This window comes from Polyodon spathula, chromosome 51 (assembly GCF_017654505.1).
Source record: "Polyodon spathula isolate WHYD16114869_AA chromosome 51, ASM1765450v1, whole genome shotgun sequence".
NCBI classification, from domain to species: Eukaryota; Metazoa; Chordata; class Actinopteri; order Acipenseriformes; family Polyodontidae; genus Polyodon; species Polyodon spathula.
The window spans coordinates 1,734,016-1,758,962 of record NC_054584.1 but is presented as its reverse complement, the minus strand read 5'-3'; the positions used below and the strand labels follow the sequence as shown (position 1 = coordinate 1,758,962).

Sequence of the window (24,947 nt, the reverse complement as noted above, 5' to 3'; positions counted from 1 at the left end):
TGCCTAGTAGAAAATTTAGTGACTAACCAACTGAGCTATGAACTTGTCATGTTATTTGAGTAAGTGACAAATACTGTAAGTGACAACGACTGTACCAATTCAAAATATAATCCACTGGACGTCGCCAGAAACACCTTTGATGACACAAAGTCGTATGACACGAACCCTAAGTTTGTTATTCCAGATTCCTCGTCGCTTAGAAACAACTGCAGCCTCCCTGCCTCAAATCAAATAATAATAATACGAAAAATAAACGTCTCATCTGGAACGATTGGTTCTGTATTTATACAGTATCAACCTTAACCGGAGTTAAGAGGCAACCAACCTGTGGAGGATTTTAAATAACAATAATAATAATAATAATAATAATAATAATAATAATAATAATAATAATAATAATAATAATAATAATAATCTTCTTTATTTATAGCGCCTTTCATACCATAAGGTTCAAGGCGCAGCACAACAATCAGAAAAGCAAAACACAGAAAAATCCCATTAAAATTAATAAAACTTAATAAATTGATGAATTGTACTTTATCCAATTTTACGTGTGTGTAATGTAGATACTTATTATACTTTATATATTTGTGCGTTTGTGTGTGTAGATCGTTATATATATATGTATATATAGATTATATATATATATATATATATATATAATATATAATATTATATATATATATATATTATAATATATATATATATATATATATATATATATCTATATAGATAGTACTGTGCCTCTCGAATGGGTACCAAGACCCCAAAAAGACCTTCTGAGTTGACTAGACAACAGCTCCTGGGCACTGATGGGAGGAATGTTCACAACCTGTCTGCTGTATTGTGGAGGGTTCTGTTTAAACTATTCTGATTCTATAAACAAAGCAACAGCAGCACTGTTGTTAGAAACATCCACACGCATAGAACAGGATTATGGATTATGGGCGCCGTACTGCAGAATGGAAATTGCCCACTGGCATTGCTTCACTTCCCTTCCTCAACGCCGAAAGGCTCTGCTCATCTCCTGTATGCAAGGGAGAGTTGACACAGAGGAGGTCATACTGAGCAAATAATATCATAAACAGCGCCCCATCTTAGTGGAAATTGTGTATTTCGTTTTTAACACGGATCAGTGTTCTCTGTGATCTGGTGAAAGTAGAAGGTATCTTCGTCAAAATACAATTGGCAGGAAATGCATTTATCTGTGAAAGGAAATCGTGTTGAGTTTTCAAATACAAAGACACACTTTTTAAACAGGATTTTGATTAAAGGCCGGTCCTATAGAACTACAGTATCGTTAGTTATGAAGCTAAACTGCTTATCCCGGAGCTAACTGTTCTTTAACAAACCACCACTTATCGCTTGTACTCAGCAAGATGCACTAGATGTGTATTGCATGCAATGCACATGAATAATAAAGTAATGAATAATAAAGAATCAATTAAATAACCAACAAATGTGTATTTTAAGAAAAGAAAAAAGAGTGAAAGTTCTGGGAAATATGTTAAATAGACGTCAGGTCTCTTAAATGCCGGGTTATGAATAATAATATAATGTGCGTCGTACTGAATGTTGCTGTCAATACAGTTTGTTTTTCAGCAGTGATGAAGTGACCCTGAGGCTCAAGATGAATCATAAGAAAACTGAATTGAACTTATTTTTAGGTACACGTCATGCATAGTAAGTAAAATACAAACTTGTTTTCTGGTATTAACAGGCTTGTATTTTTGTATTAACAGTATTTCGTGCATTTGAGTCTTGCAATGAATATTCGTGTTTTGCGCCTTTTCCAACATTCTTATTTATCAATGTACACGTTATAAAAACAAATTCGTCACTTTTGCTTTGGTTTTGTGATAAAACTGGTGCTTGTATTGATTTCCTTGTTAATCTTTAAACGTTTGAAGCAGTTCTGAGTGTGTTGTGGGCCAACATATCAACATATTTTTCGTATTAACACAGTATTTCATGCGGCTGTTTTGCAATGTAGATTCGTTGCTGGTTAAGTTTTCATCGATTGACCATGCTTTCCAATGTACACGTTTTGAGGGTGAACGAGAAATATAATATGGGTTAAAAAAGATGATAATTATTGCTTGTATTAATTGTAAAACCATTGTTTTTTTTATTGTGCTGCAAGCATACCTTAATACACGCTTGTGTTCCAATATTTCCAGGGCTGTCTATAGTGGGTTTTACTGTTTTTATTATTATTACAATACAAGCTGTCATTACCCATTGACGCATCCTCTAATGATATTGCTGGAATGTTGTAATTTACTGATGTCGTTTCTATAAGGTTGTGCGCAGGCAGCTTTTTCATGATTGCATCTGAAATATTTGCAGATGTTAATGATCTTACATAATAAATGCAGAGTCTCAAATAGTCGCCGGGCTCCTATAGGCGCCGGGGCTACTGGCAAATATTGTAAATAAATGCCATTGCGTTTATTCAAAGTTTTACTGTAAGCTAGTTTACATTTGACAGAAGATTTTGAAAGGTTTTTTTAAAGAAATACGTCAGGTAGGCACAAACACAATTTTTGAAAAAGTCAATTGTATTGGCAGAGGGACGATGCTTGTAAACTTTGGAGTTAATCAAATAGACCATTTTTGTAGGTCTGGCGGCCATCTTGTTTTACAAAAGAACACCGTTTTTTCCTATTTGAATTTGTCCCCAGGATGATGCCTAACAAGTTCAGAGTTAGCTGGTCAAGGGCGCTGGAACGAGGGGTGCTGGGGGTGTGGCAGCACCCCCTTGGCTCTGCATGGCTTCCAACATACACAGGGGTTACAGTTTTGTTCAATGGCTTTCAGCACCCCCACTTTAAAAACTGTTCAGTGCCACTGTAGCTGGTTGGACGGTTTGCAAACAGAAGCAGTTTGATGTTTGGGACGTATTTTAGTGAATTTGCTGGCAGATGAGAAAAAACGACAATTAAAAATATTTACAATAACAGGCTTCCCAAAACAAATTAGGTGACTGTACTTTAAAATACACATGTAGGTCGGGCGTCTCTGTTTACAAAAAATTACATACGTTAAAACTATTTGGAGAATGCGGGCATCGATCCCGCTACCTCTCGCATGCTAAGCGAGCGCTCTACCATTTGAGCTAATTCCCCTTATAGTAGCGCGTTTATTCACATAGGTTATATCGCAGCTTGATAGGAGTCATTTATATTGGAGTTTTTTGTCCCTTGGCAATGTTGTCTTCCATTTGCAAATTCCAAAAATAAATGAATGAACTAAATAGCAAATATTTCGACTAGAGGTACGTTTCAATTTCTTTGAAAACTAGCATCAGCTCGTTGATTCAGTAGCTTTTAAAATTCCACCTCTCTGTCCCTGTGCTGTGTGCTGTGGCTTCGCTTCTTCAATCTGTCCTAATCCTCTGTAATGCATTTCTTTCTTTTTAATATCTGACAGTCCATTAAAGATGAAGCATTGCATGCTGGCCCGGCGAGTAGTAGCACACAAAGGGACAAACCCGCCTTTCTCATCGCTCTGCAGTTACTGGTCATTTAAAGGGCAATTGGTAGAAATAAATCGACTGCACAGTTATAGATTTCCTTGAAACAATCTTTTATAGTAAAATGAACACATTTATTCCTATTAAAAAAAATAAAATATAACTATCAGAAGTGGGATTTGAACCCACGCCTCCATGCGGAGACCAGAACACCCAATTCTTTGGCAGACCGCTAGATGGCGCTGGTGTCTACTTCTATAAAGACACTGCCTGGTCTAGCCTGTTTTTATATTTCGATTGCAGGTAACCAGCACCTGGAAGCAGCTCCTGATAATGAAAATAAAAAATAACTCCCAGTCGATCATATCCGTGAACATGGTCATGTTTGTTTCTTGTCATTTGGGAACTAACACTGTGGGCTCAGAGTCTGGTACAGATAGATTTACAGAAGAATGAAAATCATTCAGTGCTGGTGGAGAAGAGCCCAGATGCCACATCTTAAAAAGAAGGGTAGCGGAAGCAATCGAGTACAATGGTAGTATAATAATTTAGCCCTTATTTAAAACAGTTTACATTTTAAACATTTTCACATGTTGTTTTCAAACAGTGAAAAGTCGCTTAGATATTATAAAAATGACAACCTAATATAACAGTCATTTATTTGTGGATGAATTTGTAGCTCTCCACAAAAAAAATATCAGCAAATATTTAGATTTACAGTAATGGCCAAACATTTTGCATCACCTAGCAAAGGCTTGAACAGGTAATCAAGGAAACTGAAAATAATACCACAAAAGTCTCCCAAAAGCTACAGTATTAGCACAGCATTTCATGTTATCAGTTGTCAATTTTTCGTTAAGTATATGCAAAACTACACAGCAGTATGTAATTCATTATGCTAACTTAACATTATTCATCAGGTTTTGTTTAACTTTATCGAGTAAAATCTGTTAAATCTATAGGGTGATGCTAAACTTTTGGCTGTAGCTGCTGTACACTGATATAGTGTACAATACATAGGATCAAATGCAAGTGTTGTAGTTGAAATAAGAGCACAGGTTTCAGTCCAGTTAATTCCTCTTCGACACATGATGCATTGCGACTATTATTATAACAACCGCCGTGAGAAAGGAAACTATTTCCAAACTTCTCATCACCAGCAAAGTGAAATCAGCGCGCCCATGTTCTGTAAGAAAATGAGACCAAACAGAAAAATAAAATGAAACATCACAACATTACTATTGTTAACGCTAGTACTGTCATGGAGAATGAGAATTTGTTACCTTAAACATAAACAGTGCTTTCTTCTGTTCAATTTGCAATGGAACATCTACAGACTTTAGTAACATCTTTTATAATCCCGCGGTGAGAATGTGAGCACGGAACGGAACATGGATTGTCAAGACTGCCCTGCTGCTATTGTTGAACCTCTACGAGACAGGTGTAACTTGCGGTTTCTCTGGGCAGTAAGAACAGAGACATTTTACAGAGTATATGAGAGTCACTAAACAAACACATTGCCCTACAATTTACACAGCAAGCAGGCATCCTGTTCAATAAGCAATCATACAGCAAGCAGGCATCCTGTTCAATAAGCAATCATACAGCAAGCAGGCATCCTGTTCAATAAGCCATCACACAGCAAGCGGGTATCCTGTTCAATAAGCAATCACACAGCAAGCAGGCATCCTGTTCAATAAGCCATCACACAGCAAGCAGGCATCCTGTTCAATAAGCAATCACACAGCAAGCAGGCATCCTGTTCAATAAGCCATCACACAGCAAGCAGGCATCCTGTTCAATAAGCGATCACACAGCAAGCAGGCATCCTGTTCAATAAGCAATCACACAGCAAGCAGGCATCCTGTTCAATAAGCAATCACACAGCAAGCAGGCATCCTGTTCAATAAGCCATCACACAGCAAGCAGGCATCCTGTTCAATAAGCCATCACACAGCAAGCAGGCATCCTGCTCAATAAGCCGTCACACAGCAAGCAGGCATCCTGCTCAATAAGCAATCATACAGCAAGCAGGCATCCTGTTCAATAAGCCGTCACACAGCAAGCAGGCATCCTGCTCAATAAGCAATCATACAGCAAGCAGGCATCCTGTTCAATAAGCGATCACACAGCAAGCAGGCATCCTGCTCAATAAGAGATCACACAGCAAGCAGGCATCCTGTTCAATAAGCGATCACACAGCAAGCGGGTATCCTGTACAACATCAGAATCGCTGCGTGTTCCTTCTTTGTATCAGTCTACAGGTGTGGCCGAGGGTTTTGCATCACATGGCTGAGACATAATTAAAAACAAAAACTACGTGGACATAATTTAGATCTTTTTTTACATCACATAATCAAATACACTACAAAATGACTACCGGAACCTAAAACAGCAAGAGGCCTTAACATTTCATGATAGATTTCGAAATATCATCATTTTCATATTGTGTTAGTTTTTCATTAATTATATAGAAAACTACAAAGCGGTATACAATTCAGCATGTTAACGTAACATTATTCAACTGGTTTTATTTGACTTTATGAAGCAACATTAGTTAATTCTGTATTGTGAAGCAAAACGTTTTGCCACAGCTGTACAAGGTAAGGATTCATTTAATAGCCTGTCTCTGATATTGGCTTTTCATTGGAGGCCAATGTGGTATTTCATGAATTCGACCCGTTCTTTAGACCCGATTGGTAGCTTTAAACGTTTACAGTTGAAAGGGTGCGAGATCTCGTCTCTTTTTTGCTATCAAAAATAACAAATTAATTAACTTGTTAAGCTACAGATTAGCAAATAAAAAGTAGATTGGATATTTAATGAGCACAGCTTTTTGAATTTGCAAATAATAATAATAATAAAAACATTTCATATTATAATCATAAAAATGTACGATTTTTCATACCTGCCTTTCAAAATTGATTGACGGTAACCAATCAATTGAAGTGGTATTATAAACCATTTTAGCCTTCATTTAGACAGTTAGCGTTTTAAACATGTTCAGATGTTCTTTTCAAACAGTGAAAACTCGCCTTGCAATTAATAACTTTTAAATGCAAACTAACAGTTATTTACTGTGAATTAATTTGTTGCTCTCCACAAAAAACAAAAAAAAAAAAAAAAAAAAAAAACATTTAGCTGTACACTGATACATTGTACAGTGCACACGATCAAATACAAGTTTTGCAGTTCAAATAAGCGCACTGGTTTCAGTCCAGTTAATTCATCCTCCACACACCACGCATTGCCAATATTATTATAATACCCGCCGCGAGAAAGGAAACTATTTCCAAACTTCTCATCAGGAGTAAAGTGAAATCAACCCGGCCATGTTCTGTAGAAAACGAGACCAAACACAAATTACTGTTTGTATTCATGACGTCACACTCATCCAGTAACACCGCTTACCGATCTGTGTCACGCTTTTGCTCACATTCCGCCCGCTCTCCGTTTCCACTACACAGGTACACTCGGCCCCGCTGCTCCAGACCTCGCCCGGAATGGTGATCTGATTCCTGATAAAGTCCGGAGTGGAGTCACTGGAATCTCCGGACCCGGAGTCGGTCAGTCCGTGTCGAACACCCCCCGCTATGTCCCAGTAGACGCGAGCCTGCTCGGAACACCAGGCACACTAAAGTAGCGGAACCGCTGGACTGGACTTCACCGGCAGAGGGGGCGAGGATTGCAATGGATGGAGGTCTGAGAGAGCTATCTACAGAGCGAGAAAAAAAAGAAGAAATGAAAATATCAAAGTACTTCATGCAGCTTTTAAATTTACTACAGGCTGCACCTCAGTAGAAAAACATTACTATAAAAACGTTACTTCCAATACAACCCTACACATCCCCTTCGGTATAATGAGAAATCAGCAATGCCGCGTAAAATAACAAAAACAGCAATGCCGTTACTGCGTTTTATATCATCTGCAGAATATTCTGTTCTTCCTGTTTGCTATCCTAGTTTATGATTCTTCAAACAGTGAGTAAAAGGGAATGATATCCCGGGCAGCGTTCTCTTTTCTTACTCGTCGCGATCGGTGCTGATCCATTCCCCAGGTACACGGAGGAACCCTTCACGAAAGCGCAGTAGAAGGTAGCGGAGTGCCTCACGCTGGTCAGGGTCAGTCATCCCGAGAACCGGCGTTCACGAAGGGCTCCATGACCGCGGTGAGGCGCTGCACACGGAACCACACGATGCAGTAGCAATAGCTAAAAGTCTCTCATATCACAGGTCAAGATCACAGTGCTGCCGGCCTCGGCTCTCACTACCGACGGGTATTGCCAAACCTGAGCCGCCGCTGCTGCAACACAAAACAACAACAACAGTTATAATACATTTACTTCACGGCTGGACCTATAATCCCGGCTGGTAAACAATTTACATGTGAACATGCGAGTCAACCCTGATCCCAAGACGAGGGAGTTGGAGACGTGAGGACGATGATTTTGGATTTTGGATTCTGGATGCTTGAAAACCTGCTTCTGTTTAATTGCATTGAGACGTTCTCTCTGCTTGTGCCGGTTACGCTAGTTTGTAACCTTGGAGATCACACAGCTGAAGTATTATGTATAGATCAGTACTAAATTCAAAATGAACAGCCTTCCCCTCCACGCCTCGTGTTAGGGCAACGTTCACAGCTCTGTCACGTGTAGTGATAGAGATTATGATTGTGTAGATCAGTCACTCTGGTGATTAATTATATTCTAACATAACACACACGCTCAGTCTGTACATAATCCATATATTACATAAGAACGTTTCTTCAGAGAAGTTGCAATGCACGGATTCCCAAGAATTTCAGAGAAACCCAAACAGGGTTTTAGATTAATAGTTAGTAAATAAACTGAACTAATAGAAACCATATCTCGAAAAAAACAAACCAAATCCCACACTGACATTAGCACGGAACTGCGTGCTCCCAGAAAAAAAATCTTAGTGTCAGATACACGTTACTGTGTCCATTTAAACACTCCATTTAATGCAAAATATCAAACATGACCAAAGAATGAAAGAAACGGTCCGTGTTTTACCTTGCAGGCTGAGAGAGTAGAGAATGACAGAGGCGAGCATGATGAAGGCGGGTGGAAACAATACGTCTCGGCAACTTCACACTTACAGCTCCTCTTACCTGCTTTTGTTCTGAAGAAGTTGTGGTCAAACCGGACAACAGACTGCCGAGTGACATCAGTAGGTGTTAGGGTAATGTGTGCATACATGTCCGTGTATCCTGGATATATATATACAATATAATGTATATATCAGTACATAAGTAATATATATGTATTTCTATTGTGATTTCAGAGGGGTGTGAAGCAGCTTCCTCTGCGCTGTATAATCTCTCAGTGTTTACAATGTATTTCTTCGCTCTTCGTTAACATGCGGCATTGCAGGGGATTTCCAATGCCTAAAGATCATCTTCTGAACCACTGTGGGAACATATCTTATACTATAGGCATTAGTGTATAATATGTGGATTACAGATTATACTACATGGATTATAGTTTATACTATAGATTATATTTTGCATGTCGTTTTGAGAATGTGGATTCTTTACCTTTAAACATAAACTGCTTTCTTCTGTTCGATTTCTGATGGGACATCTATAAGCTTTTGAAATATCTTTAATTAAAGTCCCGCGGTGATAATCAGAACGTGAAAGGGTCGTGGCTGTAATTGTCAAGACTGGACTGCCAACTATTTTTGAACAGCAGCAAAAGATATTTTCCATTACACCCCATCCTGTTAACCTGTGGTTTGTGTGGTCAGTAAGAACAGAGGCATTTTACAAAGTGAGAGGCACTGAACAAACACATCGCCCCACACCTTACACAACAAGCAGGTTTCCTGCGCAATTTCAGAGCACCGGGTGTTTCTTTATATCAGTCTACAGCTGTGGCCGAAAGTTTTGCATCACCTAGAATTTAACAAAAAAACAAACAAAAACCCATTTATAAACATAATTTAGATCTGTTATTTAACATCAGGTAATCAAAGAAAGCACAGAAAAGCCGTACATTATTTCACGCTAGATTTGACATTTTACATTTGTCAGTTTTTAATATATGGAAAACAATAGAAAGCCAATATCGGATACAGCTTATTAAAGTCTTAACTTGTACAGCTCTGAGCAAATGTTTTACATCATCTTACAGAATTAACTGGTGTTTCTTCATAAAGTCAAATGAAACTTCAATAATGTTACGTTAACATATTGAATTACCCTTGTAGGCCATTAGGTACGATTTCTGTTTGTTTTACACGTGAAAGGGGGCGAGATTTTTTCCATTTTTTTTCTGTGCACTTTGCTTATAAGAATTACATCCGGAAGATTCGATTCTTATAAGCTCTTGATTCTTAGAAGCCGACTCATATGATTACAATTAGCAAAAGACTAATTACACTTACCAGAGCTAAATCCCCCCCCCCCCCCCCGCACATCAGCTGTTTAAATACAGCACACAAATGACAATGATGCTCAGACATTGAGGACAGTACATCAAAACAATCAAACCAAGTCCTCCTGGAATGCTTTATTCTGCCAAGCAGAGTATTTTAGCATGGTTAGTACAGGAATGATTTGATCCCAGTGGTTCTGATCAAAATAAGTGGTTGATTCTTGTATCAGTAATTCTTATAAACAGAGTGCACTCCAAATTTAAATGTACAGTTTACCAAAGAGAAAGTGAATTGGATATTTAATCAGCACATTTTAGGATACATTACATTGTAGCCAGCAGTGGCTGGTAATGAAAATTTTTGGGTGTTCATTTCTCAGATCAGCTACAAAGAAACAGAATATCTATCTATCTATCTATCTATCTATCTATCTATATATATATATATATATATATATATATATATATATATATATATATATATATATATATATATATATATCAAAAAATGAAGTGGCTATCAACAAGATTAAGCAAATAATAATATAAAAAGTGAGCTGTTGAAATGAGACAAATATGTTAAACACACAGAATGTACTGAATCTAAATCAATCCCAAGCTCAAAGACTGAGAACAGGAAAAAATAAGATCTTCAATGGAAGTGACAGTTAAGGCCACAGGAAAAAAAAAAAAAAAACAAACAAAAAAAAAACAAAAAAAAAAAAACACCAATTAACAATGAAGTAGATTTTTATTTTCAAGAACCAGCAGTTAATTTATATAGACCCGACAAACAGTATAAAAAAAAAATAGTAATTAAAAAACATCCGGAAAAGAAGCCTGACGTGGTTATCAACAAGAAAAAAATACATATAAATAATATACATTTATTACTTATTATTACTTATATATATAGTAATATAAGTAATACTCAAATATATATATGTACTGTATAGTTTATTTAATAACTGATTACCTCAAACAGACGGTAGGGGTAAGTAATTTAATTAATTAAATAAATAGATTGCTGAACACAGAAAAATATTGCTGAGCTTAAGTTAAAGCACTGTTGAAAGCAGCAGCCTCGAGAGAAAAAGGGACAGACAGCGTAAAATAAAGGCAGGTGGATTTGGGCTTTCCTGTTTTTGAACGAGCTCAGCCCGGCTTCAACCCATTCAACAGATTGAATGAACTGCACTGTTGATGTGCCTGGGTCACATGAGAGGGGAGAAATGAAATGCATATCACCCAGAAGGGAAGTGCAATTCATTAATAAGAGACTGGGGGGTTCAGCCCCTCCTGACTGCAGCGTTTCAACAGGAGGCAGAAAACAGGGGAGACATGCATGTTCTTTGTTCAATCTTACAAATATTAGAACTGATCCAGTGGAAAATAGCGACAAATTGTAAATCCTGGTGTGGAGCCAGGTGACGTCAAAATATCGACCGTAAGACCCTCTGAGGCAAGCCGAGTTACGTAATTACAATCCTGGTATGTTCTACGGCAGACTTTTTTGCAATTCGAACCCGTTGCCAGGCTCAGTTTCTTAAGATAAGCCTTGGCCACTGAAAGACCCTCTTGTGGCACTTCAGAGCGCTTAACAAGGGAAAACAGTCGCATTAAAACAGCCAATCATCTATCATACATAGAACAAGTGCTAGTCAAAGTGAATCGAGCACTAAAAGAAATGAGAAAGAAAGGATTTTACCCATTCAAGGGTAAAACCCAACAGGAAGTAAACACACAGTGGAACGAAGCTAGAATAAAAATAAGAATAGAAGCAGCCAGAGATATTCCCATAGTAGACTGGAGAAGGATCCCAGATAGACAACAAGGGGCTAGAGAACCATTCTCTACACATCTAGATGAAAAGTAGAAATTGTATAAAACATATAATGACAACAATTTTGCTGGACCCAGCGTTTGTACGCTTGACACTAGACGGAGCAGGCCCCTGTTTACAGAAAGCCCTTATGTACGGGGGGGGGACTGACAGAATGCACATATGTGGAAATTATGAAATGGGGAGAAAGAATAGAGAGCAAACTAAAGTTGTTTGAAAAGAAAAAAGGATAAGAGTAAAATAAGCTGCAGTGTATCAGAGGAAAGAGGATGGCGAAAATTAAAAAAGGACCAAACATTAATCTGACATATGAAAACTGCAACAGGAACGGACACGAAATACGAGACTGATGGGGAACGGACTGCGTAAACAGTGTTTTCAGAAACCCTGCAACAGATTTTTATTGAAATCTAAGCAGAAGGACTAAAATTGAACCTGAAAAAGGCAGTGCTGACGTTTTTAGTCCATGAGATAACACAGGGAAAGAGGCATTGACCCTGCTTGAAAGCAAGCAATATTACAGATGCCAAAGTCCTTGACGACAGGTCTATGCCCAGTGCTGGGAGTCACTCATTTTCTTAGAGAGTACATGCCAGTGTTCACAATATTGACTCAGTCTCTCTATGAACATTTAAAAGGCAACCCAAACAAAGCTATGCCCCTAACGTGGATTGAGGAAATGAATCAGTCCGACTGGTCCGCTGGACAGCGGGTCTCTTGCACCGCAACATGGACACACTTAAGGATGATAAACTCTTGACTGCTGACATGCTCCTCACTGATGGGGAGCCACATGAATGCACATACCAGCCTGTCGAACCAGATATCGTGTCTGATCAACAGAAACTGAGCCAAGCTCCCTGGCACATTGATGGTTCCAGGTATTGCCTGGATGGACGTTTCAAAACAGGCTTTGCAGCTTATCAGCCAGACACTGATGAATGCCACGCATTCCAGCTCCCGGGGTTCAATTGGCACAAGTTTCCAAACTCGCAAACCTCATATCCGTCCTACAGCCGGCCCTGTATGCATTTATACTGATAGTCGTTATGTATTCAGCACAGCACATGATTACATTGCGCAGTGGGCCGGACAAGGGATTGTGACATCATCAGATGAGCCTGTCAAACACCATACACTGATCCAGACAATATGTGACTTGGCACAGACATGCTTTGAACGTTCGGTCATTAAAGTCAAGGCCAATCAAGCTTCCAACCCCACCATACATGAACACCACAGTCAGACAGTTGATATGGCTGCTTAACCAGGCTCCCTCATTGGATCTCCATGGACAACACTGATAGCAACGCTTGACACAAGTACAGCTTCCTGACCTGAAAGCAGCACAAAAGGAGCTATGGACCACGGAAGGTGAACGAGCACCCTCTGTTAAGAAGGACCCCTCGTTCTGGTCTCCCAGGGTCTCGTAATACGGGAGTACACTTGGGTGGTTCCAGCCTCACTGCAGCACCCTCTGACACAACTGTATCATGAATACTATCATGGGGGTGTTAATGCCGCTTTGGTTCATGCATACTAACATGGTGAATGTCTGCAAGCTGGGTTTTGATTTGTGCTCAAGTTAAGTCCGCCTGTCTAGACCAGCGCCCCCTTGTGGCCCTTGGGAAAGGTTACAAATTGACTTCATTGGACCTTTACCAATGACCAAAGGGGGATTACAATACAATCTTGTGATACTGGACCAATTTACAAAACGGCCTGAAATATTTCTGACCAGAAACAACACTGCACTGATGGTGGCGCATATCTTATGGGGAAAAATTGATACTCACATGGGGGATGCCCCTGGAGATCAATTCTAACCAAGGACCTCACTTTACTAGAAAAGTCTTTAAAGCATTGTGCAAAATGTTTGGAGTTAGAGGTAGGGCTTTGGTCCAATAATGATGCTCCCAAATTTGTTATGGTCAGAACAGTATGAAGGAATGTATGAGGAGGGACAATGCCAGCCACCAAAATAATGGTTGGATAACACCTATCTCTTGAAGAATAATGACACTTTTTTTGTAGATGAATAACTATAACATGAGCAATCAATTCAAAACATAACACTGACCTCCTGCAAAATGATCAACCAGGGCATTGCCTACAAATGAACCCCCTACTGGAGGAAGACATCACTATCGGTCCAGAGTGTAAAACTGTTTTGAATAATTATTTAAGTATTAACATATGGTATGTTTAATCTTGGTAATCTTAATGTTATGTTTGATCAGAATTGCAAGCCACATACAAATAACAGACAATGGTTACAATTTTGAAGTACAAAGAAAGGATAGTGGTATGGTACAGTCACCCCAATTAATACAAACATAACCACTCACCTGGTCTCTGAAACGTTTGATTAAAAAGCAGAAGCAAGATTTGATATTGGTAAAGGTGATTGCATACAATAGACCCCACATTTAAGCTAAGAAGTTTGTATAAATGACGTTGCAAGCATTTGAAATTTTTACAGTTAATTAAAGTTTTGATATCATTTGATGGACTTAATCCAAGGCTGTAGTGATCAAACAGTGCTGTGGTCACAACATTAAAGACTGTCACTTATGATTGGAAGAGACAATTGAAATATTGCACATCATTTTAAAAATCCTGATTCAGCAGACTGTAGGTGGAAAGCATCACACCCCAACATGAGGGGGTGGGGGAAGGAACCCCCCCCCCCCAAGAACAAGCGAGAGATCCAGAGAGGCTCACTGCCAATAAAGGGTTGGCTGAAATCCGATTGCAAAAAGCATGTAATGAGTTGCAAGCCGGTGAAGCGGTAGCCCACTTTGAATTAATGAAGCTCAGATTGTATAGAAAGTGAGAATCCTGATCCTGATTTTCAAGGGTGACCGATGGTGAGAGGCTGCAACAGGGGAACAAAATCTTGCAAGCAATATGCTATTAAGAATGCCATAGTGACCTCATTAATTCTTGGATACAACAGTTTCTGACTCATTACAGTGCTACAGTGTTGCTCAAATAGCTTTATGAAGCCCAGGAGTACCTAATATGATACATAATCACGTGGCTGTTCTTGATTGTAGTTGTACAACTAGCACAAAAGGGGAGGACTGTAGTGAAGGCTTCTGCATGAGGTATTAATCATGTAACAGATTATTGATTTAAGTTTTTCATTATGTTCAGATTGTGTTTCAATGTGCTTTTATAGTTAAGTTGTTTTGATGTGCTTGCTAATTCAGTTGCTTTAATATGCTTTTATATTAAGTTTCTATACAGTATTGTGTAAGTTTCAAGTTCTTTCATTTCCCATCGGTAAAACCAGCTGCGTTTAGTTTTGCATAGCCTAACAGGACTCGGTCACAAATGGGTGTCTGAGCTGAGCGCCAAAGACTAGCAGAGACAGTGTGAGATGGGGAGGGGAACTGAAAGACAAGATGGGTGTGCTGTGCTTTGTACAGCATGGTCTGCAACACGTCATGGGCAGAGCGCACCCCCCCTCTCCCCCCCGCCCGCAGAGGGAGTGCGCAATGATAGAGTGCAAACCCTAAATGGGAGTAGAATCGCCACTTGCTTACGAAGGTATAAATATCAAATCTTAAAGTCTGTCAGTCTTTTTCACCTCTTTTGAACTTACTCCGCAGATATCTATGTCTTCCGATACAAACATCGGTCTGTCCTCCTTATAGTGTAACAATGTAGTTAATTTCACGTTTACCTTCATTCATAAACCTCGCTTACGGAACGAAAATATATTTCAATATATTGAAGATTACAAAATGTATTATAGAATACATGCCAGTATATTTGCACACTTGTACAATATATAAATCATACTCTAATATTATTTTTTAATACTTTTAAAGTAGTTAGTAGTTACACAAATGCAAATAAATAAACATTCAAGAATTTTAAAAACCTTAAGACTAAAATGACTATATATATATAGTCTGCTAATATATTTATAAAATACATTTTCCATCGGTAAGGGTTTGCAGCATTCCGGCTCAAGCACTCGAATATTCTGCATTCTTCACTTACATCTGGGGGCTGCATTAGCGCAATCAGTTGTTCAGTTATGACCAAGCGCAATAAAAACGTAAATTGTAAAATGTAGTAGCATTGTCTTACATTACATTTAAAAAAAAAAAAAAAAAAAGTGTGTTTTGCAGTATCAATTCTGAAGCAACATCTTAAGTAGGTTTATTTAGTGTTTTTTTAGAACATAAGAAAGTTTACAAACGAGAGGAGGCCATTCGGCCCATCTTGCTCGTTTGGTTGTTAGTAGCTTATTGATCCCAAAATCTCATCAAGCAGCTTCTTGAAGGATCCCAGGGTGTCAGCTTCAACAACATTACTGTTGAGAAGTTGCCCTTATATCAAGTATGCATTGCAAACTTTATTTTTGCGGAATTGTGTAAAACAATGTGTAAAAACATTTCATAGTAACTGATGATTTATTTGACATATTTTGTGATGACTGGTAAAAAAAAAAAAAAAAATGAAACTAAAACTAAAAGTCCTTATTGTACGTGGTGGCGCTCGCTAGGGGTCTCCCTCCGCGGAGTTTGTAGCTGACATGTTAGGACCGGGTGGCCCTCTACCCCCAAAAAACATTTAAAAATGGCTGAACAAGGAGACGGTAGCAGGAGATAAACAAAACTATTCACATTAAGAAAGTAAAGTCAAAGGAAAAGGTGGCGTTTCCCGCGTAACGGCACTAGTTCAGTCCCGTGAGTATATGTTTTTATCAGGGCAGGTGGACAACGGGTTTATTTCATAAAATGCATGCTTATATACTAGGAAATGTAAAAATGCTTGAATGAACCAGCTCCCCTGCAATGTTGTTGGCACCCTGGGATCCTTCAAGAAGCTGCTTGATGAGAGTCTGGGATCAATAAGCTACTAACAACCAAACGAGCAAGATGGGCCGAATGGCCTCCTCTCGTTTGTAAAATTTCTTATGTTTTTATGTTCATAAAGTTGAAATACATTAAATGTGTTATTTTTTTAATCCCATCTTTTCACACACAGATATGTTTTTAAGTACAGTCGATTTCTGACCTCGCAGTAATAAACAAATACATAGCGAATGCAATGTCAGTAAATAGCCAGTGCGATTAATTCATGGGAAGGATTGGCGTGTGTTTGCAGTCGTCTAGTCATGAGAACGGTACACATTATGCTAGATATTTAGAGGAGAGAGGTACGTTTTTTAACCTAAGATTATATTATCATTACCTGAGTAAATTCTGTAAAAAAAAAATACTAATGTCAGATTTGTGAAAACAATTACAGTCTGGGGTAAGCCTCCTCGGATTCATATAATATATACATCAAACAGCTGCCCGACTCTACGGTTATGTGGGTCATTCGTCAGCGCGAATTTATCCTAAGTCATCAAGGTGTGGCTTTGTGGTGGTGACGTGTCTTTCTTGTTATTAGTGTCCTTAGGTACATATTTATGCTGCGCATTTTAATTAGTCGCGTTAGCTAACAAGGTGTACGGGTGCAATGTGTTTCAACTTCTTTCTTATTTTACAGGTGTAATACTTTGCATGGAACTATTTGTTGTTTGTCATGCTATATACATGTACTGCCCTATGGGGCGGGAGGGTGAGGGAGCAGTTCAGTCTCCATGCCTCAAGCTTGCCTTGGACTGGAGGGAGCACCCTTTCTCTTAGGGGGGTGAGGGAGCAGTTCAGTCTGCATGCCTCAAGCCTGCCCTGGACTGGAGGGAGCACCCTTTCTCTTAGGGGGGTGAGGGAGCAGTTCAGTCTGCATGCCTCAAGCCTGCCCTGGACTGGAGGGAGCACCCTTTCTCTTAGGGGGGTGAGGGAGCAGTTCAGTCTGTATGCCTCAAGCCTGCTCTGGACTGGAGGGAGCACCCTTTCTCTTAGGGGATGAGGGAGGGAACAGTTCAGTCTGCATGCCTCAACCCTGCACTGGACTGGAGGGAGCACCCTTTCTCTTAGGGGGGTGAGGGAGCAATTCAGTCTCCATGCCTCAAGCCTACTCTATTTTTGTCTTGTGTTGTACATTAATACCAGCTGAGGGCTAAATTTACACCACCCAACTCCTTTGACTTACTCTAAATCAAGTACAAATTCCTACCGCATGCTAGCCTGCCAGTTCGATGTACCATTTTCTTTTTGTCTTTTGATCTTCTCCAGGCTGCTCTGAAAAGGGAGTCCCCGTTGAAGTGAAGAGAATGGAGAGCGACTGCAGAATTCAGCCTGTGTGCCAGTTCAGCACAAGACTGACCCCAAGACTGAGCTTCAGCCCCCGATGCGTTGCTGTCTATACAGTGCTGTGGCTTTTAACTGCAACTAGGTGAGAGCATTGTGTGAATCCATTTCTCTTCTCCTGCTGTGATACACTGCAGTCAACTTCACTGTGTCCATCAGGCATAAAACCCAAAAAGCAGATTTGGAATCCACATATTTCAAACTCTACGTGGTATGAATTGTGTGCAGGGTCGGGGGTCAGTTCCTGTTTTTCAATTCTGATTCCAATTCCAGTTCCTTTTGAAGGAATTGATATATTAGTAATATTTGTTGTGATTATACAAGTATGTTAATTCAGCCAATTTAATTGACTCGCAAACGGTGGCCTCAGATGAAGTTGTGTCACTGTGTGAAGGTGATTTTCACAGAATACTGCTAATTTCAATTGTGATCAATGATGTGTTGATTTGAAAGGCAATTGATTTGAAAAAGGAATTGGAATTGAGAAACAGAAGTTGATGTGATGTGTAATTCCCGTAAGCAGCTAGCTAGGCTTCATGTAGCACTTGAATGCAGTAATTAAGTTTCTTTTATTTCACTGTGTTTCAAAGACAAGGCAGATGCTTTCATCTAAGAGTTTAATACAGTTGATTTCTGGATGTCTTAGTCTTGCTTAGATTCGTTCTGAAAGCCTCTTTTTCTCACTGCCTCTTGAAATTCTTTGTAGAATCTGCGGCGCAGCTGTGAAGAGTGAAGACCAATCAAAAGGTGCAGATACTTTCTCATTCATTTCTGCAGAGGGGTGTAATGATTCGCTGTGTATCGATTGAATCGGGGTGCTTTGTCAAGATGCAGGTGTCATCAGATGTATCTTGGTACATCAACAGCCCTGTCTCTGTGCTTCATTGCTGTGTATCTACAGCCCTGACTCTGCTGTGTATCTACAGCCCTGTCTCTCTGCTTCATTGCTGTATATCTACAGCCCTGTCTCTCTGCTTCATTGCTGTGTATCTGCAGCCCTGACTCTACGTCATTTCTGTGTATCTACAGCCATGTCTCTGTGCTTCATTACTGTGTATCTAACGGCCCTCTCTCACTCTCTCCAGCGATGGCTGCTGGGTCTGCCCCCTGCTGGCAGGTGGAGGAGTTTGTTGTGGCTCAGGAGTGTTCTCAGTGCACCGCCTTCGAAGCTGTGAGTACCGTTGAACCAAGTGGCGGGTCTCCATCCACACAGCAGCAGCACACGGGTGACAAGGAGGGGGGGGGGGGGTGTCCGCCAGCAAGCCACAGCCAAAAATTCAATATTTACAATTGAAGTGTCAGCTTGTCCCTCGGTGGACTGTAATGCGATGAACGAGATAACCAGCAGTTCAGTCTGCATGCCTTGAACAGTAAGTAGCGTAAGTTCCAAAAGATGTGGCGTTGTGTGTCTTCACATGTTGCTGCAGCTGTTTAAATGGCATACCTGTAATTTATTTTCATTGCTAACATCCTGACAACGTTTCACCGTTAATTTGAAGGTCTGTTTCAAAGATATTTAAGATGCCCGCGCTACTGCACTCTAGTTTGAGATCAGGGGTGTGCCTCTGAGCGCTGCAGGAAGAGCGATCAGAAAATAAACTGAATCCAGTCTGTAATGTTGAGGTAAACCAAACACATTTAAAAGTTGTGCATGAATATATTTAACAGAGAACTGTTTTTGCTTGTTTGCAGACAAATTACTAATTATTATTATTATAGCTGATATTGTAAGGATTATTGCCCACATTGCCAAACAGGTAACACAGCGATGACTCATCATGTCGCACAGAACACAAAGCCAGAGCATTTGAAGTTGCGTATAGATGGTGCTCACATTTAAAACAACTGGATCAGGAAAAAGAACCTTAAAATGAGCTGCTCAAGTGTGCCATCGTAGGATTGGATTCCCATGGAGACCGTGGCAGCAGACAAGTTCTTCAAACCGGGCAGCTCCATGTCCAGTGAAGTAACTTCCACGGTGAATGTTTAGTCTTTGCAGGTGTCTTGCATGCAGAATTCCCGTTTTGTCGAGCCGTGTGCTTTCTGAAAGGTCGCTCGTGTTTTTTTTCAGATGTCCTGGCTTGCTTGCAGCACGACCGGCTTCGTGGAGAAAATCAACTGCGCCACGTCCAAGAAGGATGAGTACAAAAGGTGAGCTTTCCTTGGTGGTCATTCATTATTGTTCACCAATAATCAAACATGTACTTACCTTTATGCATTGAATTAAAGAAAGCCCTGTCCCTTCCTTAGACTAGCACCATTTCAGTTTCCCTATTAACTACCCTCTCGTACCGTTCACTAGACCTGCACCAACTGCTTATTCAGTTCGCATCGAGCTCTCCATAGAACTCAGGTTGATACCTGCTTGGGTTTGATGCTTTTCTTACTCTGGAGAACAGCGATCCACACAAGCTTGATCCGATAATTAATTGTTTTGTGCAGCTCTGCTGTTCCTGTATTTACACACAAGCAGGGCAGTATCATGTATTTACAGGGCGGTGCAGTATCTTGGATTGCCAGGAGGTTGGATTATATATAATTTTAGGAGGTTTCTTGACTGGGGTGAAGTCACATTTCCACAGTTGTAATTCGACTATCTGAACCTCCCTGGATCGCAGTTGATTCGCTGAATTATTAACCCTTTCTTGCACGGCGACCTCATGTGGATGAATAAAAACAACTTGCTTCTAGTCTTGGGTAATTCATCCCTGCTTGCTATTTATAACCAGGGGTTACATTGTTCTGTCTAATGAGAATTCTTAAGCAAATGTATGTCAATTTTGATTACTGAAATCGATAAAAGGAAACGGGTACATAAATCAATTTGGTTTCCTCTCGCACCTCCCCTCCTCTCTCCCCTCTGCCCTACTCCTTTCCTCTCGTCTTTGCTCTCCTCTCTCCCCTCTACCCTCCTTCTTTCCTCACACCTCCCCTCCTCCTCTCTACCCTCTTCCTCCTTGCACCTCCCCTCCTCCTCTCTACCCTCTGCCATCCTTCTTTCTGCTCTCCTCTCCTAACACTTCATCCTCCTCCTCCTCCTCCCCTTCTCTCCTCTCCTCTCCTCCTCTCCCAGCTGCCGCTCTGCTGTGATGGAGGAGCGTCTCTTCTGGCAGTTCGAGGGCTCCATGGTGGGTCTAACCCTCGTCTTCTCCTTCCTCGTGGTCGTCAGGCAGCGGGCGCTTGACCGGCTGGCTTCAGAGAAAGTTCGCAAACAGATTGAATCCATTTAAAAAAATAAACCCCTTCCCCAGGACCCACAGTGCTGAGAGCGGACATTCTCAAGGAGCCAGCTGCAGCAGGGTTTGAAACTTCAGGGGGAAGGATTTCAAAGTGAGTTTGAACACGACTGAAGATGTTTAAGTGTGCAGACTACAGAGGAGACAGTAACAGGCAAGGCTGCTTGAACATCTGAGTGTTTAATGGATAACACTGCCCTCTGCTGGTGACTCGTCTGGAGTAAACTTGAGAGGGATTTCAAATCATTCAAATCACTTTTTGCTTTTTAAATTGAATTTAAAGGACATTTATATAATGAATGGTAACTTGGCCCTGTTTTTACTGTGTATGTGTGTGACATTGTTTCAGTTGTGGGGGAGGAGATGCATTTTAACAGCGTGATGTTTCAATAAAGTAATTGTAGCAAATTTTAACCTATTTTGCACTGCCATTTGCTACATATTAGTGGCTGGCAAGGATATGAAAATTTGATATTGTGCATATCAATAGTATTCTTCTAAAACAGAGAGACACAACAGGTGTGTGTGTGTGTGTGTGTGTATAATATATATAGATATATAGAGATAGAGATATATATATATATATATATATAAATATATATCATATTATATATATATATATATATATATTATATAGATATATAAATATATATCATATTATATAGATATATAAATATATTATATAGATATATAAATATATATCATATTATATAGATATATAAATATATATCTATTATATAATATACAAATAATATATATATATATCTCACAAATCACAAAAAAAGTTACTTGATGGTAAGAGCTGACATTTCTGAAAAAAGACGGGAATTCATGAGGCAATGCTGTCTCTGCGCCCTTACTGGCCCCGTGTTCTGACAAGGCTTTCCAGCACACACTTCTGAACGTGGAGACGTTGGCGGCTTCACTTCAGACATGATGTGTCGTCACCAGTGGGCAGGTCGGGGCAGGTCTCATACCAGAACATGGTTGTTTTCATGTTATCATATATAAAAAAAAAAAAAAAAAACACTTAACCGCAGCATTTATTATTCATTTTTTTCAAATGTAGCTTTCCAAGTGTATTCACAACTGTATTGTGTGTCACAGTTCACATGGAAGGAGTGTTCTGAACATACGTGATCAGTCAAATTATGCACATCCATGACTGTGAGGAATTACGTGATATTTGTGTTCGTAAACAAGCCCTCAAACATTTGGTAGTATTAATTATCATGCCCACTGTATTATTTGTAATAAGTTATTGTACACAATATTGGTATCAGGAGTATAGATGTGTTATGCTTATGTTTTAAAGTATATATAATGTATATAAACTAAATATGTACTGAATAGTATTTTGGCTGTAAATATTTAAGAGGTACAATTTGTTTTGCTGTTACATCATCTTCTGGAGACCCTATTGGAGATAGTGTTGTTAATCATGGTACTTAGGGCGAAATTATTATTAAAAAAAAGAAAGAAAAGTGGTAAAAAATGAAATGGATAAAGTCAGGATCCACAAGAACCACAACATAAGTGACCTAAGGAACTGAAATGAAATTACCCCCAGAGAATGATTAAACTGACAATACCCGCTAACTTAGTCCTGCTGGTGTAATTGCTGAAATACATAATTGAGGACATCTATATTTCTTGTAACTTTTTCCTCATCCACAAAAGCAAAACTGTTTGCTAGAAAAGATTGTTGTTTTTGAGAAACTTCTAGAAATTACAAATTTCCATTAGAGTATGTAAACTTTTGACTACAACTGTGTATATACACACACACACACACATTACATTTTCAAAATGTGTTTTGCCTGGCCAGGCAAAATTGCACATGTGTGCCTAGCTCGGATTTGATAGACACGGGGAACCAAATAATGTAGCAACAGACCACTGCAAATATTGTATCTTATTAACAGTGAAGCAACTTCCATCATCAATATTTAGTTTTCATTGACAAAACTTCCATCTTCTCGACCCTTGGTATTTATTCTTGTAAACTCTGCTAGCCTGTATTGTGCATGTAGAAGTATGGTTCAGATTATTAGCGCTCCCCTAATAAAAGCAGTGACAGCAGGAAGGAGAGGGCAGGGCCACTGTGTGCCCGCTGTGAAACCACGAGCATGGTATGCACAGTTCACAGTCTGTTCAACCGGATTCAATCAGCGCTCACGCTGGCTTTCAAAGAGCGTGTTAAAATGCTAGAGGTCTTCGTTCCCAGCCCTACAGGTAGCTCATGCAAAATGTTTTCGCGATGGAGAGTATAGATATGATAGAACAAAACAAAGACGAACTTTCAAACATTACAAATTCAGTAACCACCAGCAAAAGGAAACAACGTGTAGATTAACATTGCTGACCATGTCAATGCGCAAAACCTCCCCAGAAAAGGTAAAAAAAAAAGCCTTTTATGAAGATATTCTGAGATGCATGATGTCTCCGTATTTGTGGGCGATGGTGTAGAAATGCCATTGGAATCCCAGGACAGTTAATGAGCCTTCATCGTGACCTTTTGATTCACACGTGTAGGTGTTGCTGGAACAGCATCATCTCATTATTTCCAGGCTCTGCAGAAATGCCAGATTAAATCACTAAATAATCAACTGAAACTCCATATTCTGTAGGGAGAACTCCCCTCTGCTCTTGGCAGATTAACATACAATAGCCATAAAAAAAAAAAAAAAAGTTATGAGACTAAATCACTCCTCGTATTTCAGGCCATTTTACTCCCATGGCTGTTTTGGTGCCAAGTTCACAAAAACTCTTAACCCTTAAATTAAAATTATGCAAAGTTTTTTTGGGGTTTTTTTTTGCAATGAGGTCATTGTCATTCCAAACTCTGTTTCCTACTCGTGACACTTGAGTCGCTCTCAAATGTGTTTTAAGAAGAAACCGTTTGAACAGCTGCTTGGTTCCTTATGTATCTTAAGAATGTGTTTAATTTTGTTTTATATCAGTGTTTCCTGATTAAAACCTAGAATCAGAAACCCTGGGTTTAAAATGTCAACTGCCAAAGACTACCAATCGCCCCGCAGCCTTTTCAGATCTGATGATAAGAAGCACGGTTTGGAGCTGATCAGCTGTAACGGGGGCTGCCTGGGTCACAAAGGGTGGAGACGAGAGGCCCTGTTAGTGCCAGTGGATTTCTGCGTCTCATTGCTGCTGCTGCTTTCCATGAGATTGGGAATGATTTCTGCGCTCAATTCAGTGTTCTAAGCATGAAGCACGTATCAAGCAGGAGTTCCACTTTCCACTTCTGATTGGGTGGGGTGAAGTGGTTTAATTCGAATCAGTAAATGAATTATTGAGGGTTGGACAGGCAAGTTGCCAGGGTGATGTATATCGAATCAGAGGAATGCAGAGGACAGTGCTTGACATCTGGACTCTGTGGAAATGCACACTTCTAAAAGACTACTTTTTTGTCGGTTCTCTAGCGATTAATAATGTGTATGTCTCGCTTACTATTCTGTATCTTTTAACCATACAATTTGAGGTTTGGAGACTGAACTGCTCCCTCACCCCCTAAGAGAAAGGGTGCTCCCTCCAGTTCAGGGCAGGCTTGAGGCATGGAGACTGACATGCTCCCTCCAGTTCAGCGCAGGCTTGAAACTATGACCCAGTTCACACTGCTGTGCCCCTCCCCAAATGTAAAACAAAAACATCTCTGCCATCGTAGAAAATTAAGTTTATCCTTGTTGTTCCACAGCAAACTGATTCCTAGGATCCTTGCTACTGAGCTGAATTGGTCATGTGATATGAAAAGGCGGA

General features: G+C 39.7%; 2 protein-coding genes and 1 non-coding gene across 3 annotated transcripts in view; 1 reads left to right on the top strand and 2 right to left on the bottom strand.

Moving 5' to 3' along the window:
- Nucleotides 1–3,055: 3,055 nt before the first annotated feature.
- On the bottom strand, nucleotides 3,056–3,128 carry trnaa-agc. Its single transcript has one exon. It is a non-coding gene; the product is annotated as a tRNA-Ala (tRNA).
- Nucleotides 3,129–16,292: 13,164 nt separating this feature from the next.
- On the top strand, nucleotides 16,293–21,702 carry jtb (jumping translocation breakpoint). The gene is made up of 6 exons (XM_041238875.1): nucleotides 16,293–16,422; nucleotides 17,863–18,022; nucleotides 18,644–18,684; nucleotides 19,023–19,108; nucleotides 20,009–20,088; nucleotides 21,011–21,702. The coding sequence occupies exons 2-6, from the start codon at nucleotides 17,901–17,903 to the stop codon at nucleotides 21,165–21,167; spliced, it is 486 nt and encodes a 161-aa protein (XP_041094809.1). The 5' UTR covers nucleotides 16,293–16,422; nucleotides 17,863–17,900; the 3' UTR covers nucleotides 21,168–21,702.
- A 2,578-nt stretch (nucleotides 21,703–24,280) lies between these two features.
- Nucleotides 24,281–24,947, bottom strand: part of LOC121306946 (ras GTPase-activating-like protein IQGAP3) — a 6,565-nt gene continuing 5,898 nt past the window's right edge. The window contains exon 8 of the mRNA XM_041238970.1: nucleotides 24,281–24,391. Coding sequence (XP_041094904.1) covers nucleotides 24,281–24,391 — 111 coding nt within the window. The remainder of the gene's footprint in view (nucleotides 24,392–24,947) is intronic.

Excerpts from the sequence above, each read along its gene's own strand:
- jtb (XM_041238875.1), top strand. The coding sequence starts at position 17,901 with ATGGAGAGCGACTGCAGAATTCAGCCTGTGTGCCAGTTCAGCACAAGA. Across the intron at positions 18,685-19,022 it reads GAGTGAAGACCAATCAAAAG|CGATGGCTGCTGGGTCTGCC; the intron begins GTGCAGATACTT and ends CACTCTCTCCAG. Across the intron at positions 20,089-21,010 it reads AAGAAGGATGAGTACAAAAG|CTGCCGCTCTGCTGTGATGG; the intron begins GTGAGCTTTCCT and ends CTCCTCTCCCAG.